The sequence below is a fragment of the Limanda limanda genome, chromosome 2 (assembly GCF_963576545.1).
Source record: "Limanda limanda chromosome 2, fLimLim1.1, whole genome shotgun sequence".
NCBI lineage: Eukaryota > Metazoa > Chordata > Actinopteri > Pleuronectiformes > Pleuronectidae > Limanda > Limanda limanda.
In genome coordinates, this window is record NC_083637.1 from 3792535 (window position 1) to 3810558 (window position 18024).

Consider the following 18024-nt stretch of genomic DNA (forward strand, 5'->3'; position numbering starts at 1 on the left):
TGGGGAGTCTGCATCGCTGCTGCGCTGGCTTTCTCACTCTGCCAAGTAACGTCTCTCATCAAGACAGCAGGATTACAGCCAAGGAGTTTAGCTCATAGTAAATGATGCACAGAGTGAAATTGTTAGTACAGGTGGTTACAGAATGTGGCTATCTGTAGTTGTTAATGATTGTTACCTGCTTAAATTTAGGTTAAACTGAGGCAAATGAAAGGGAATATTGTAATGAGCTATGTTAACACTAAGCTAGCTAGCTAGCTATTTTTTTAGAAAATGTCTCCAGTGAGCAAGAGTTTGAACGAGCAAATTTGAAATGTAAGAAATAACTATCGACAGCTCTCTATTCTTTGCATTAATATCTATCTCTAGTATTTTAAAACAATAATATCAGTGCCTATAGAATGTTGTTGTTTATAATCAGTTAATGCTAGTGAAAACAAAATGTCATAGTGTCAACGCTATTATAGCGGTATATCATCTAATTCATTGACCAGATGGATATAAGAAGATTCTTTAGCAGAGGTGACAGATAACTTCTGTTATCTTATACTGAATGAATGCAAGCAAAGATACAGAGAAAAATCACACTCTTTCTGATTGAACCAATCCATGAACTGTCTGAAACAATGGATATCCATTTGCGCGCGCAAAGATTTACCTTCCTTAGGGGCTAAGCCCCCCCTTTCTTTCAATCCTAGAAACGCCCCTGGGATTCGATAAGACGGAATACAGCAGTTAACACGTCGTCCCCTCTGACTGATGCATTCTTCCTTTAATGTCGATCAATAACAAATCTGCCATTTAGTTTGGGGGCGACTTTAATTGTATCCTGTTGGAATATACAAGTGAAAAGCATCATTCCTTAAAATGTCAGCAAAATACAAGCAAAACTCTGACATAAAGCAATGGATAGAGGTTGAGAGTAATTGGAAAATGCCACAGAAGAGCAATGATTCACGTCCTTCACTACATCAGATCAGTGTGTCAGGTTTAGCCTGAAGAAAATAGATAAACATGGAGAAAGCAATGGATTTAGGAGCAGTTAAAGAGGTTATGATATCACATCTGAACTTCTATTCACTTTGAGGGTAGTGTTTATGGAGTCAGATCACTTTTGTGTGTAAAGATACACGTTAAAATATCTGTCGGTCTATTCAGAGAAAGGTGTTGTGGGTAAATAAAGTTCTCTCACCTCCCGAAATCTTTACGACGCATTTTACGGATTTTAACATCAAGCAAGTCGATCGTTTAACTAATTTCCTGTCAGACCCTTCAACGCTGGAGTAAAGGAATAAATAAATGACTAAATTAGGTCTTTCAGGATTCAACAAAGCCAACAAAAATCAAAGCAAAGCAGATGGAGGCTGCACCAACTTACGCCAAGAGCAGCAGCAGAGCACATGTCAGCTCATGGTGCCCTGCCAGAACTAGACAGGTCTCCTGCAGTCCAGTGCTTTCAGATTCATATTGACAGCAATTAGTGACTCAAAGGGCTTTCCAGGTCTGCGTCAAACAGGATAAACAAAGGTCTCTCAAACAGAAGGTGGCAGAAACCATTTTTTTTTTAAACTCCCAGCCGAGGATCCATCTCTACACACGCACCTCCGGCTGAAACTGAATCACGCACGTTTGATTCCCGGTGCTGATTGGGGGAGCGGTGAACCGTGCGTTGTTGACTCTCAGATATCACTAGCAGTGTCACCTGCAGCCACTGCCACTAAATGAAATTTGGCAATTACATTGATTTTCTTGAACAAGTCCAGTTTAACGGCATGAATCCAATCATCAGCCGGTGTCACGTCCCTGAGAGAATATTTCCCAGCATCCTCCTGTGTTCCGTGGTTGAGCTGAATCTCTTTCTTTTCCCTTACACAGCACCGGAGGAGCCCCCACTGATAGGGAACCCATTACCCAACCTGATTTATGACACCCCCCGTAATTAAAACGTGGTAATCTCAATGTAATGTATGCATGCTACACTTGAAACCCATATCATTTCGGTGGCAAAGACAAGTCCAAACAGACCATTACAGGCATCACAGAGCATTAAGCTGCGTCTAATCGCCAAGCCAATCAGCAGCCAGACGCCGGCATCACGTGACCAAGGGGGTGCTCGTTAGCAATATGAACAGATGGATGTGGGAGAAAAGCAGGTTTGAGTTTATGAGGGAAATATGAAAGAGGGTCTCCTGTGCTATCTTTACGGATTCATTGAACATGCACGAGTGAAAAGCATCAACAAAACCAGGCGTGAACTTTGACAGAGCCCATATATGTATATTGATGATGTGTGTGTGTCTGTGTGTGAGTGTGTGTGTCTGTGTGTGTTTGTGTTTATTGCCAGAAGCGCATGAGGCCACATGTGTTGGTCCAGCGGAGATTGAAAGTGAATTGGAAGCTATTAATCTGACCTGCACTCTCACATTTGCTTTGCAGCAGAATAGATATTCACTCTACGTGCTCTGATTCTCTCAGCTCTCTCTCTCTTCTCTCTACCTCCTCATATTGTATCTTCATCCCTTCTTCCCAACACACAGGTACAGGTTCAGATGTGTAGAGCAGTATTTCACATTTCTGGGGTTTTGAAATCATCTCCATTAATCCCCCTCCGCCTCCGCCCCCCCACATGCTCTCCTGATTATCCCTTCTCTGTGTGAACGGACCCGGTTGTGTTTCTGCCCGACACCTGGTTAACATGATATTCACAGCTTCACACGGATGTGGATCCAGAGTCAGTTCTCCCTGTTGGAAGCAGCCATGCTGGGGAATCTGGAGGAGGAACCACAGACCGTGACGTGTTTGCTTTGACGTTTTGTTTTGTCGTGTACTCACTAGAGTAAGCATCTTTAGTATGTGTTTAAATAGAATGACAGGCTGATATATATGATGCTTATTTTGGTGACTCAGACAGTCTCCTAGAGTCTTTCAGTTGTTTATTTAAGTAGGTATTTCCTTCTTTGGAAGGACCTTTGACCTAGGGAATAACCTCTGTCCAGCAATTGGTTAGAGGTGAAGAGACAATCTTTGACCAGTGTATTCTCATCTTCATGTACTAAACACGTCCTTATTAGGAGGCCTTAGGTGACATGACATGTTACCCATAGTTGTGGGTGGAACTAACGTCTCTATATAATGTGTGTTTGACCATGGCCTGTCAGACTTCACCATTTGGCTGTGTGATTTCTCCGAGTTCTAGAGCTTGTCTTGACCTGTAATACTTTGTGTAATAAACATTGTTATACTTGTAAGTACTGGGTCCGCGTTCCTTTCCTCCATCATCAACTTCTACAACAACCACATCAACCTCTCGGCTGACCAGAAATACACGTCAGTTTCTTATGCAGGTTTTCAGCAGGGGAGACGTACAATTTAACAGAGACAAATAGCAATTTCACCGGGACTACAGACGGCTGGCAGCACCTCAGTTTGAATAAGTGAGTGCGTCGAGTGGAAACAGAAATCTCAACGCTAACACTTCACCTTTGTCCAGGCTGTTTCCGTTCAGTTAACTGTATGATATCTAACTGTTACTTTCAAAAATAACAGAAAAAGATTCAATGAGATAAAGTTCTGGTTGTAACAAAATGGGCCTTCGGATGATAAATGCTTAATTAATAACAACTTCTCATCACATAAACTCATCCAGCAAAAAGCTTACAAACACAAAGCAGGGAACGGCCTGGAGTGTTGGTTGCGTTTTTATTCCCGGCAGATTATTTAATTTCCAACAAAGCCAAAGTGACACAACTGGGAAATATACATTTTTGATGTGTGTTAATATTGATGTCAGAGATCAAATCAAAAAGAGCAGCTGAGTAACAAACGAGTGCAAAGGACTGACAGGAGGTAAACTGACAAATTATAACCGACAGCAATTTGGAATAAGTGACAAAAGTTTGATCCGTCTATGACTGCAGATTGCCAGAAGCGTTGTTTTATCTATTTCTGTTTTAATGTTGAATGCCACTTATTCTTCTCTGCCTAACTGACTGTCTCTCTACTTGGCTTCAAACAGGATTTAACGGAATAAAACTGCCCGTGATTCACCGTCTAGGAGAGAAGGGATGAAGACTAGCGACAGAGAAAGAAGAAGAGGGGGGGGGGGGGCGGAGCTGAGGCAGCAGCTACGACAGAAGTCTTCTAACTATCGTTTTAGTCCCTTTCCGACACTCTATTTTCATTTTTCTTTTTCCATTGGCTCTGTTACTTGACTTTCCAGTTTAAGTTCCCTCTCTTTCAAGATACGCCCCTTGTCTATTTTTTAAGGCCCTTAAATTTCCTCCCTTGGTCACTGCGGATCACATTTTCAATTCCTGCCCGCATCACTATACTTGACTGAGTGGTTATCGACCAGGGAAACACGTGGGGTTCTACAACTAAAGAGAGAAACACACTGCAAGATGTATAACACAGAAGACTTTCCATTTGTGATATGAAAATTGATACTATTGGCATCTTGTCTCATGACTTGACTTAAGACAAGTAAAACTGTAATTTATCACACAAAAACGACTTTAATTATTTATTATTGTTCAAATCTGCCCCTTTAAATTACTTTTAAATGACTGTGGGGACATTGTGAGGCTCTGCACAGTATTTCAGGACTTGTTTTGAATTTTGATCTATAAGGGACGAATTTAGGGTTAGAATGTGTAAAATAACTCAACAATATCACTTAAAAAGGTACGAAAGTGGTTTCTATAGAATTAATGCTGGGTTTTGCTTGCCTGCTGAACAGGGTAAAAACCTTTATGGATGTTTTAAAGTGTAAGGTTTCACCTGGTGCTGCTTATGGTCAGTGTGTTTGTGTTGGAGCAAGAGAGAGAAAAAGAACAAAGAGAGTATAGATATAGTTTGTATAGGTCTAGGAAATAAAGAAACGCACAACAGGAGCACATTATAAATAGGAAGTTTTACTTTGTACTAATTATCTTGTGTGTCTCTTATTTGCTTTACTTTATCTTTGTCTGGTTTTGTCTCTGCAGCACCTAATGTGTTTCACCTGTGCCCAATTACCCTCGTCTTCCCTGTGTATTTAGTCTCTGTTTCCCCCCCGGTCGTTCTCGTTAGTTCATCTGTTTAGTCACAGCCGTGTCCCTGAGTGTTTACTAAGTTTTATTTACGTTTTGAAGCCTCAATTCTGAGTTTTGGATATTTTAATTTCTTTCGTACCTTCCACGTTGCAAACAGAGAGATTTTCTACTTGTTCAAACACCAACTGCCTTTTCCGGAGCTTAATATCTGAGTCCTGTGAACAACACATCCTAACGACTATACTATAATATATTGTTTGGTTACAGTGGAGACTGGTAAACAACCATTATCCCAAATGAACACAACAGACTCGATGCATTTCCAGATCTTATTACCAGTCATGTAATGGTAGGTTTTCGACAGGTGCCTCTATCCAGATTATTTCCTTTCTCCACTTTTGCTTCATTCATTATTCATTTCATCCCTGTTTTGCATAATCACAAAGGGTAAATTACAGGATTTCCTTTATTTCCTTTATTTTCCGCCCTCACGCAATTTCAGCCAATAACCCTGTGAACTGAGGATGAAGCACATGCACTCATGCAGTGAGAGTGGACCGACTGTTTCCATCCACACAAAGAAGATTTTACTGCCGGATCAATCTACTGCACTGAGCCATCTGAGCTCAATGTGAGAGAGTGGACCTGGTCAATACAAGCCTTTTTTCATTTTAGAGAAGTAACAAGGACACACACACTGACACACACATACACACACCTCTATATTCACTCATGTTTCCTTCCATGCAGTTACAGTGATGTGATCGAACACGGCGAAGTGAAAACCTGCAGTTTGGTCTCACACAAGCTCTGTTCAAATATCCTTTAGAAAAACAAACTAACTAAAAGTCTATATCAGTTAACCTCAGTGAGTTATGAATAAAAACTGCAATGTTTCCACAACTGGTGAAGCAAACCTGTTGGATGTGTTTTAATAGACGGATGGTTTTAGATTTAACGTTTTGTGGAAGCGGAGTATTCCTCTGTTGTCTATCGTTAGCTTCAAGGAGTTTGAGACTAAAGAAAGTTAGGAGATCTATACTGTGGTATTACAATTATCCTCAAGGCAACAGATGAGCCAAATAAAACAGCCGATTCAAGTTTACTCCACTGCTAGCATGGAGAACCTGGAAACTGTTACTTCTCCAGCATGAAACAGAGTGATTCATGTTGTTTTCCTCATGCTAGCATCGCTTCTGTGCTCCAATGAAAGTGTGAATATCAGGAAACAAGTGTTTGCTCCTCAACATGTGTTTGATTCAATTCTAGCTGAAAAGCTTCTTGTCTCTTCTGTGCATCATCACAGCGGCAGCAGGACTATAACAAAACCTCTTTGTTCCACACAAGACCTGGGATTCACAAAACTAGATTCATTTAACTAGATCTTTCACTTGCTCGCACTTTTATAATTCTTAACACTTCCTTTCTTTTTTTTTTGATTTTTCTTTTTTGTTAAATGTCACTTTAAGATGTTTTTATGTCCCTTAAATTCCTATCTCTTAAATGAATTACATTTTAACTTGTTTACTTTTAAAAACATGTTTTCATTTGTATCAAAATGTTTTTATTTGTATCTATATTGTATTTAAAGCAATTTGAGCTGCATTGCTTGGAATAAAGGTGCAATACAAATATTCAGAATTATTATAAGTATTATTAGTATTATAGCGGAGATAAAGATAAACAGCCAGAGAGAGAAACAAACAAACAGAGATGGAATTAAAACCGAAACACAATTAAACAAAGTGTTCTTTCTCTCTCTCTCTCTGATTTAAGACATTTCCCTCAGGCAGACAATTCATTTAGCTCTGAATGGATGGTTTGCCTATTAAGCAACTCTTATTCCCTCCTCCTCTTCCATTGGTTGCTGTTAAATCAAACCCAGCCACAAGCCGATGTGATGCCTGCTTAATGAAATGATACGAAGGCTAAAAGTCGACAAACACAACGTTTCTTTCCAGCTCATTCAGGCTTCCTGTCACAGGGAATCACTTGTGTCAGCTGAACCCTCTCCTTAAAAGAAAAAGTCAAACAAACAAACAAACACTATAATTGTGGCTTTTTCATCAACACACACTTGCTGATCTGGGAAAGTTGTCTCAGACTTTTGTACTTCTACTGTGAATCTGCATTTCCACACACTCATCCTCCTTCCTGACACTCAGCTGTGTTACTCCTGGTAACTCCTGGTCCTGGCAGCCTACACACAGTTTTGCTTGTAAATTAACAAATTTTGTCATCTATAGACAACCGTACGTCTTACACAGTGAGGATGCAGCATCAGGGGTTCGATGTCATTGACAAGTTCTCTAGAAGACTGAACCTGGAACTTTCCAATTACCAGATTACCACACTACCTCCTGAACCACACAGATCACTTCTACTGTATAAAAAGACTTCTGCCTTTTCTTCTGTAGGTAAAGCTACAGGAGAGCAGAGTGATCACAAGGGAGAAAGAAACGCAGCTAAATGGAAACTCAGCTTGGAACTGGGGCAGATGAGGTGAAACATCCAAAAAGCCAGTTTTGATTCACACCTTCATCCATCAGCCGCTAATGGGGAATTAAACTTTTGACTGAGATTAGGCTTCTTAATGTTTCCTTGATAGCCTGGAAATAGAAAGATGTTTAAATGATGATGAGTGAAGATATCAAAGGCAGGAACGTTTTTCGGGAGATAATCCCTCACTTTGCATTCCTCAGGCTTCACACAGGGAAAGGATATGGGCTGGAGACCATGCGGATGCACAGGCTGCGAGGGCAGGTCGTCTGCTTGAGGCAGAAGAAAACCACCGGTACCAGCTCGGGGTAGGGCACTACCAACACACTGGTGTCACTGCTGGCGTCATCTTCATCACACTCCACAACCTCCTCCTCCTCCTCCTCAATCCTTTCTTCTTCTAGAATAATCCCTTCCTCCTCTATTTCCTCCTCTTTCTCCTCCGTTTCCTGGGGACATGGGAGGGGGTACGGGGAAGGGCCGCGGGGGGAGGAGGACGTGACGGCGTCATCGCTGTCGCCCCCGGCTACGGCTGTTGTTACCCTGGAGATTGCTGTCGCCGAGGGTGCCGTTGTTGTTGCAACGCTGGGGCCCTCCTCCTCCTCGCTCGTCATGGCAACACAACGGTCTGGAGATGAGAGGAAGAGAAACAGAGGGATTAAAAATAAAATACATTTTGTGTTGTTTTCTTATTCATAGAACATGTGCTACACTTCAGCGATAGGATGAGCATCATTGAACATATCGGGAAGGATGAACTTAGGAAACTACTTTATTGAAGGTTTGAAAACATGTATGGCCGCGTTGACGTCAAATGACTGACTCACTCATGACGCGTGTGTGTGTGTGTGTGTGTGTGTGTGTGTGTGTGTGTGTGTGTGTGTGTGTGTGTGTGTGTGTTGGCAGGGCCTTGACAGTGTGAGATGGACTCGGGTCACCTGAGAGTTCTAAGCTTCATTTTTGTACAAGGGGAGGAAGTGGAGATGCGTCATCCATCTTTATTCACAGTCTGTCACAGGAGTGGAGCATGAACTTTGGTCCCGGGTTCTCAGAGACTTCAATAGAAAGTGACGTCATTTAAAAAACCAACAGTCACCCTCCTGGCTTTACTTAGAAGACAGATACCGAAAACATCCGTTTTTATCTATGGTCTGTGTTTGGGACTTTAAGCAGAAGTTTTTCTGATGATCAAGTATCAAAGCTTTTAGGATAAAGTATCAACGAACATCATAAACATTGTTGTAACTTTCCAAATATCATTCTTGCAATATAAATAAGGAACTGGTTTTTCCGTCTAAGACAGAGTGATGTGAGCATCACTGAACATTAAAAGAGCAGATTGGTCTTTATGCTGATCTCTAAGCTCACAGGCTGCGGGCTTCATAACTCATCCGCCTCACTGCCAGAAACACGAATGAGAGAATCTCCCAGGAACGAAGGAGGAGGCCGACTCTGGCAGAAACAAGAGGCGGAGAGAGAGAGAGAACAAGCACAAATGAGTGGTTGTAAAGCAAAGTGGCTGAACGCTAGGAGGTTGGCGAGAGAAATAAAGGATTGAGGGAAGAGAGAGTGACGAACCAAAGTTCAGTGGTTCAGTCAGAACTCTTTGTGTCGAGAGGAATCGATACCGTGTCGACCGGAGAGAGAATGGACGGAGCGGGAGTCCTGATACGACTGAGTGGCACCTGCCCATGGATTTCCAATGAGTGAGCCGAAGCACGATTCCCAGTGAAAGCCACTGAAAGTCCACTTCACTCCCCCCCCCCCAGGTCGTTAAAGCAGACTCTGTTTATTTAGGCTATAAGCTGGTGTTCAGGTTTACTACAAAAGACCGACTCTGGTCGACCACCGACACTCACTGAGACACAATCACACAAAGAGGGACAAGGTGATTTCAGTCCATTGTCTCGGTTGATTGAAACCATGATGGACATTACATGTTGTGATCGTCCTATTAAAAAATTAAGTGCAGCGCCAAACGTAACAGTTACACCTCCACCGCGGCACGAGAAGAAAAACCTGCTAATTAGAACAGATAGACGAGAGAAATGGGTTGTGAAGAGGAGAAACATATATTCTAACAACCAAAAGCAAACGAGTTTCCCTCTGTGAATCAGGGCAAGGGACTAAAAAAAAGCTGTTCTTAATGCAACAAATCTCTGCATCTGACAGAGTAATCATCGGGGCTTCGGTGAGATAACATAAAACTTTATGGAACCCTGTGGGGAAATGAGCTTGTCTCAGCAGCAGCAGAGTAGCGGGAAAAGTAAAAAGATGAAGACAAGCGGAACATAAAAAAATGAGCAATAAAGCGGCAGTGGAGATTAAAGCAAATTGATTCACTCCAAAAAACTGGATCTTAACAGTTTTAGATTAATTTAAACCATATGTTCTTTAATTTGTTAAGTTAAGACCAACAACCCCATCAAGCCGCTGGAAAGATATGACAGTGTTGATACGACGTCTCTTAATTTAGCTGAAAGCCTCTGAGATGTGAAGGAAGTGTCATTATATGTTATTTTACTTTATGTATTATACGGATGCAGCTTGTAAAAAGCTCTTAGTGCAGAATGTGAGGCCTCTTCATTGGATCATCCGTCTCCAGATAAACAACACAAGAGAAAATCTATTTAAAAAATGAACTTTTGGAGTCAATGCACAACTCTTTGATTGTTTTCACACTTAGTGAACTCCTGAGGTTTTTCGTACGATGGGTCTTCAAATGTTTTATGAGATTTTTTGTGTTGTGCTCAGCAACACTAGGTCCGCCTCTAGAAACTGAAATCGTACATAAGTTACAAGTTCAATTTCACTTTTGGGGAAATCCGGTGTGAAATATTGCCTCATTTCACCGAGCTCTGGCGAACGCTACACTACAAACAGTGCTGCTCAGTGGCAGAACAACAAGTGATCTCCGGAAGAAAGAAAATTGCAGTTTTATCTTGATGAAACTTATATACTTTAAAGATATAATATTGGATTGGTATATAGATTCACGTACAGGCCGATGCCAGACCCAGCATTAAGTATTAGTATTGGATCATCTCTGGGTTATTAGATAACAAACTCACGACAATGAGATGTAAGAAATGATTACACCACCTGAATAGTGTGACAGCCCTGTTCCAAAAGAATATGTAATCCATTAATATCAGACTAATTCAGATTTTCAATTTGTTTTAATGGTTCTTTGGGTGTTTTGACAATGGTGCCCCAGGTGTATTGTTCAGTTTCTGTCTGAAACCCAGATTTTCCTCAAACTTTACTCAACAACCACAGTGTAGCAGCATGCAGCATCCAAACAGAGGACGATTAACTTTGGGTCGAAGCCTCATCCTGATAAGCCGCTGGAGTTGCCTCTCCGTGACATTACATCCCCGACACCACAAACAGGCTGGAGGCTGGTGAAAGCAGAAAGATTAGAAAGTTCAAGTGGATGTTTCGTCCAGCCGATAATGGAGCATTGAGGAACTGAGAGTGAAGGGAAAGAAAGAGGACTCAAAGTTCAAGTGGGATTCGGTGACACACTTGGATGCTTTTTGGACTACAGACGAGAGAACGTCAGACAGAACAGAGTGGATATAAAGGAAGTGCATCCAGACAGTTTCTCCCCATTATAAGTCTTGTCTCCATTCAAAATTCAAAGTGCAGGAGAGGGTAGCACATTGTGGCTCATTAGGGCCGGGGGGGTGGGAGATCTGCTGTTTGCTGTCGGCAGCAACACAAAGCGTCGGCTTCACTGCTGTGTTTGCAGCCGTTGTGAATTTTTTACAGTGAAGCCAAACAGGCTTTAGTACCGTGAATGTGTCCAGAAGTTTTAAACTTTTGTGCCTTTAAAGCGCAAAGGGATATTTGCAATATTCACCTCAATATATCCCAGATTGCTTGGTGCATTCTCCCAGTCTCTGCACCTCTGATGAAATGCACCCTTAGCCTTCACACACTGGGATTCTACCTGTTCTCTGTCTGCAGGCTGGTGCTGGTGCAGGGTAACACACAGACTTCAATATAACCCAAACAAACAGCAAACACACAACACAGCAGCAGGCTGTTGCCCCTTCCTGGCCTTCGTTGCTTTTGATGGACCAACATTTTTTTCACTCATAAACTCAGGAAAATTGGGTTCAAACCTTGGCCAGAGTTTGCCGCTCAGATATGAAAACCGCAGCGAGAGATTGTCTGGGTCCAACAACAACAGGATAAAAGTCTGGAGCATTCAGGAGACGAAGAGTAGCAAATAATTCATATTCTTTTAGATGTACACGTAATTCCCAAATAATTTGAACTATCAGTCAGTAACTATTCAAGTTAAATAGATTTGCATTCAGGAGGATGTTTCATTCAGACATGAATCCAGCTTTACAGAACTCAGAGTAAAGTTCAAGTGGGATTCATGTTTTCATTCAGTGGTCACACGTGAGCAGCTGCTGGAAAATTAACATTGTTTTTGCTTTTCGTGAACCTGTAGAAACTTAATGGTCAAATGTTAATGATGAAATTCCCCGATCATTAACCCTGAGGTGAGGTTTACTAAAGACTCAGTGTGGGATGGGGGATGGCTCCCGTTAATCTGCCAGAGATAACACGAACACCGGCTCTAATATAATGGAAATGATCTCAGTAGAAGAAACACAACAACAATTTAACAAAGTTGTTTGTGTTGCTTTGTGAGAAAGTGTTTTTTAATGGTTTAAAGAACAGGAAATATGTTCTGTTGCATCTCGTGGCATAATCGCATCAGCAGATGTCAACAGATTCCCAAAAGTCAAAGGCTGTTTCATTATCAAATTACAGTGAGGGAGAGAAAAACAAACATGTCAGCGTTCCTGCCACCGTCAGTGACCTGAACATCTTCATTCTGAGGAACGTCTTCGTCAACATGCGCGGCTGCTTCCTCGTTAAGTCTGAACTAATGACCCGTGCTCCTGAATCACACTGTGGAATAATAACCATAATGTTCCAACAGAAAGTGGATGTAAACAGTTCCGATTGTTTATCGCTGTGGCAAAGGTGAGACGACATTTTTATAGTTTCCATGATGAACAGATCATTGTTCTGAAGCTGTTTAATAACTTTCATAACTAGAATGGATGTCACAGTAATACGTCCCCACCACCTTAAACCTGTTGCCAGTTTAGACTGAAACTAGGCAACAGGTCATACACTCTGTCTACATATTCTTACACTCATAGTATATTATATTATCTATTGTATAGTCAAATACTCAAATACTATATATCATATCATATTATATCATACTCTTTGTATATTCTTTGTATATATAAGTCTATATACACATATTTATACATGTGTACAGGTTATTATTATTATTATTATTATTATTATATTTACTATTATTATTATATACACTGTTGCTGCCATTATTACTATATACTGCTATTATATTGATATAATTACTATCATATATACATATATATTATATTATATTATATACTATATATACTGTACTATTTTTATATACTGTCTAACAATAACATTACCATCATATCATCAGTACTATTACCATGATCTTGCCACTGCACCTTATCTACCTATTTATCTTGTGTTTCTGTTTTTATTCTTTCTACCTCAATATTTTTTATTTTATTCTATTTTATTGTATTTTATTGTATTCAAATATACCGGCTGCTATGACAACTTAATTTCCCTTCGGGGATGAATAAAGTAATCTATCTATCTATCTATCTATCTATCTATCTATCTATCTATCTATCTATCTATCTATCTATCTATCTATCTATCTATCTATCTATCTATCTATCTATCTATCTATCTATCTATCTATCTATCTATCTATCTATCTATCTATCTATCTATCTATATAATTATTACAGCTAAAGTCAATAGATGATTAAATGATTATTCCGCCGAAAGAGATACATTAATCAACAAGTATGTTAAATATTATTTTACCCATTTGTCCTGCACAGATATCAAACATTTTATGGTTTCAGCCTCTTAAAGGAGAGGATTCACTGCTTTAATTAACTGTAAATTCATACTTATTTGGGTCACCCCCCCCCCCAGGTCATTCAACAGAAAATGTCATGGAAATCAGTAATCAGTCATTTTTGAGTAATCCTGCTGACAGTCAGACAAACAAATGACATGATGACATAACCCCTCTTGACAGAGGCAGCTACTGCTCAGTTAAAGATCTAAAAACATCCTCCAGCGATGGTAACAGCACAAAGTGAAACCACACAGCCGCTGTTCCACTGTGCTCTGGACAATGAAGCTAATTCCATGGCTTAGATGTCAGGATACTCAGCTAAGAGGCGATAAAACCTCCCTGTCATCTCTGTGGTGTTGCTAAGTCTGAGTGGCGTGTGGACGTGTGATTAACGACACCTGTCAGAGAGAGAGAGCGAGAGAGCGAGAGAGAGAGAGAGAGAGAGAGAGAGAGAGAGAGAGAGAGAGAGAGAGAGAGAGAGAGAGAGAGAGAGAGAGAGAGAGAGAGAGAGAGAGAGAGAGAGAGAGAGAGAGAGAGAGAGACTGTTTATGACTCAGTCTGTTTAAATTCAGATATTTTAGATTTATGGTATTTTGTGCCTCAATCAGACTAATGCAGACAGGGTACAATAGGCTTATGTAATATAGACTACACACACACACACACACAAACACACACAAACACACACACACACACACACACACACACACAAACACACAAAAACACACACACACCGACACACTCGCAGAGCTCAGCAGGATTTAATTAATTTGCTTAGTCTGTTTATATTTCATAAATATATCCAATATTTCAGCACAATGAACAAACATGAGGTCTGAAGCAGGGCTGCTGAATTCCCTGTGTGTGTGTGTGTGTGTGTGTGTGTTGTGTGTGGTGTGTGTGTGTGTATTTGCATGTCTCATCCGCCGACTCATTCCTCGGCAGAACAATCAATTCTGCGACTCAAATTTGTCTGATGCCCGATCTGCAAAGACGTGTAAATGATGCTCGGCTCTAAAATAACCACTGATCTGTAACGAGGCTTTACTGTATTAACAGGCCGCCTCCCACTTCCCAACCGACGACCAAACAAACAACGTTTTATCGGTGGATTCCTCTGTTTACTCAACAAACACTGCTGTAGAAACAAGTGAGTAAAAGCTGGATCACCCTCATGTTACAGAGCTCTACGGGTTAATCTCTGATAAACAATCACATGCTGCATCAAGCGCTGCGGAAAACTGGACTGGCAGTAGCAGGCTCAGTTTTCCCAGCAGGAAATCTCACAGTCACTCAGCACTGCAGCTGCAGCATCTCCGTTTCTGAAAAGAGATGCTCACCGAGAAACACGACAAGTAAAGCTGTGAGTAAATGGGCTGGAGGAGAAGAGACATGACAAGGATGGAACAAAAGACTGAAAGGTGCAAATTGTAGTTACTGGAACCTGAGGTGAACAGTGGAGGCAACTTCCTGCATGACTTGATTGGCTAGTTGGCTAACACGAGTCGAATGGCTGCAGCCGCTTTTCTCAACTTCTACCACGCACAGTAAAAATAAAGCAAAGAAACATGTGACGTCATATTTATCACATTCAAAGTGATAAACAGCTCTCAGGTCGAACCCCTCAGTGTGTGCATGTGAGTGCTCATCATTCCTGTACTTGCCAACCTCTACTGGTTGCCTGTTAACTTCTGCATTGATACTAAAATTCACTTTAAAAGCATCAGATGACTGCAGACTACATCAGGAATGTATCAACCCCTCTGGGTGTTGGAGAAAATCAATGGATTGATTTTCCCGTGTAACTTCGTTTTATTCTAACCCTAACCCTATCGCTTTATGATGTTCTTCTTTCTCTTGTTTTAATTGCTGTTTTTGTTAATTTCCCCTTTTTCTTAACTTTAAGCACTTTGTAACTTTCTCAATAAAAGTGCCATATAATTTTTAGTGACATTATAAAAGTTTCATTAATATTTTAATACAAAAACGCAAAGGAACGGCCCATTAGTGAATTCCAGACGGCACTGAGGGCTCAACGGCCTCATAGGTGAACTAAGAGTAGACACACACACAGACACACACACAGACACACACAGAACTGTACACAAACACATGCAATCCCATCAGATGAGACCAAACATGATAAAACAGGCCTTTACAGGCTCATCAGGACTGAAACACAGACTCACACGAACCAAGCCACCGAAAAGCAAACATCCAAGGCTCTTAACGATGTTGGCTACCTCAGACCCAAAGACCCGAGGCGGTCCAGGTAGAGCCCATCGACATTTCCTTCAGCTAACAACACGAGCCTCATCGACTTTCCCACAGAGAAACAAACACTGACAGACGAGCGCTCACTCCTGAACGGCACCGGGCTCGGTTCAGAACTGCAGAGGGAGCAGAATGAAGGAGAGAGATGACTGAGAGATGAAGGTTTGAGTCTGTTGGAGTTTGTTTCTGTTAATATTAGACCAAACAGAAAACAGAGGATCTACCCGGAGTTCTGAATACACCATTCTTATTTTATACTATATTTAACAGGCAGTGCAATGAGCTTAAACAAGCCACACACATCATTAATGGAACCTGATTGATTTGGTTCTAAATTGAATGTCTGTTTTGGTATTTATTCCCGACGGTGAATTATCATTCTTGTTGAAATCTGTAATGTGAAACCATTACTTATCTGAACCTCGTGAAGGTTGTAGTGCGATACAAACAGTAGAGAGACCCATTTGTCCTGCCCTCAGGAAATCGTTACGTGTTTACAAAACGCACAACTCGAGTCCCATTTGAAATCTAAAAAGTGATTTGGCTATTTTCAACCTAATTAAAGTCTATTTTCACTGATAAATGAGCCATTGAGAGAGACTGTGAGATATTTCGGGTTAACGCATTACTTTTAGTCATGTCACTGCAGGGCTCAAGTGTTCAAAACATTCATTTCACATCACTTTTAAATGGAAATCACAAGATATCGTTAAAAATCAATCTGGTTGTCCACTGATCCGTCGATGCAACTGCCCTTCAGTCCCACTCGAGCAGGAGAGGAAGTCTTTTTCCATGTCCCGCACCTGATTTGCCATGTGACACGAACACAATGCTTAAGAACAGACATCTTTAAAGTTATAATGATGCTGAAGGAGCTCAAAGAAGGAAATAAGGCGGCTTGTTGCCGTGGAAATGAACCTGGTGCTCCGGCTGCCCTACAGTCCAGAGACTTGGAGAATTACCTGAGGGAATACCAGGAAGCTTCTCTCCCAGTCACTACGTTTACATGATGGCATAAACCCGATTTCGGCTGAAGCCCGGTTTCTCTATCCATGGGGGGTTAACTGCTCTATCTCAGGGTACATGGCACTGAGAAATCCGACTCTTGTCCGAAAGCATTTCATACCCCGCTACGATAGGTGGCGCTGTTTTCATTACAGCTAGTGGTGACTACCAACAAAAAACAACAACAGCCTTCAACTCAGCATGCGAGAAAGATGACGAACAGAGAGCAAGGTGAAGCTACGTCCCTCTACATGATGTTGTGCATGTTTACTCTAGGAGTACTGCGAATGCGAACGGCGCATTTGATTAGAATGGTCCGGGTCACGGCCAGGGAGGGGGGGGGGGGCAGGATCTCAAGCATGCGCAAAGACGTCATCTCCAGTTGTTGTCTAGCTTCCAGAGTTACATACGCGCGTTGTCTGATATACAGCCAAATCCGATCTACTTATCTGGGGGTGGTTATCCGACTTCAGTCGGACACAAGAAATCTAGATTTGTGGAGTTACATGAAATGGATCTTTGATTGAAACCCGACAACGCCAGAAATCGGGTTCCAATCGGACACATGTAACCGTAGTGAGTGTCAGCTGGGATTGGCTCCAGCTGCTCTCACGACCCTCAAAGGATAGAAAGATGAAAGAAGGAGATGATGGCTGTGTCTGTAGGGTTTTATCCATCTGATTGTGTGTGTGTGTGTGTGTACTCTGGGTCTCGTTCCTTTACTTCACAACTGAGCCTCTTATATTCAGCTCAGTCAGGGGTCTGTCAGCCGCCTCCTCTTGACCCCAAACAGTTACTGTCTGTCTGTTGCAGGTCAGCACTGCTGTTATCAACTGTGAAGGAAAGAGAAAGGGCTACACCAGGGGAAGCACCTCATTCTGGGGAATTTGAACTGCTACACAGTGCTCATTAGAAACAAGTAGGGTTGCAAAATTCCGGGAATATTCAAAGTTGGAAACTTTCCATGGGAATTAACGGGAATTAACAGGAATAAACGGGAATTACCGGGAATAAACGGGAATATACGTGAATTAACGGGAATTAACGGGAATAAACTGGAAATGTTGTGGGTAATTTATACTAACTGTATTTAACTTGTCATATTCAGACATAAATATAAACATTTTGTTTTGTCATTGGCTGATTTGAGCCCTGAGGAAACTTTGGGCACTTGACTATATGCTTCTGCATCGTTGTGTCATTCTGAACATAGGTCTTTGCACAGTATTTGCAAATGTACAC

The 18024-nt window shown here is 41.3% G+C and overlaps 1 protein-coding gene across 1 annotated transcript in view; it reads right to left on the bottom strand.

Moving 5' to 3' along the window:
• Positions 1–8790, bottom strand: part of LOC133021882 (voltage-dependent T-type calcium channel subunit alpha-1I-like) — a 138623-nt gene extending 129833 nt beyond the window's left edge. The window contains exons 1-2 of the mRNA XM_061088889.1: positions 8775–8790; positions 7755–8166 (exon numbers count right to left, since the gene is read on the bottom strand). Of these exons, the coding sequence (XP_060944872.1) occupies positions 7755–8143 (389 nt within the window). The 5' untranslated portion in view covers positions 8144–8166; positions 8775–8790. The remainder of the gene's footprint in view (positions 1–7754; positions 8167–8774) is intronic.
• Positions 8791–18024: the final 9234 nt, after the last annotated feature.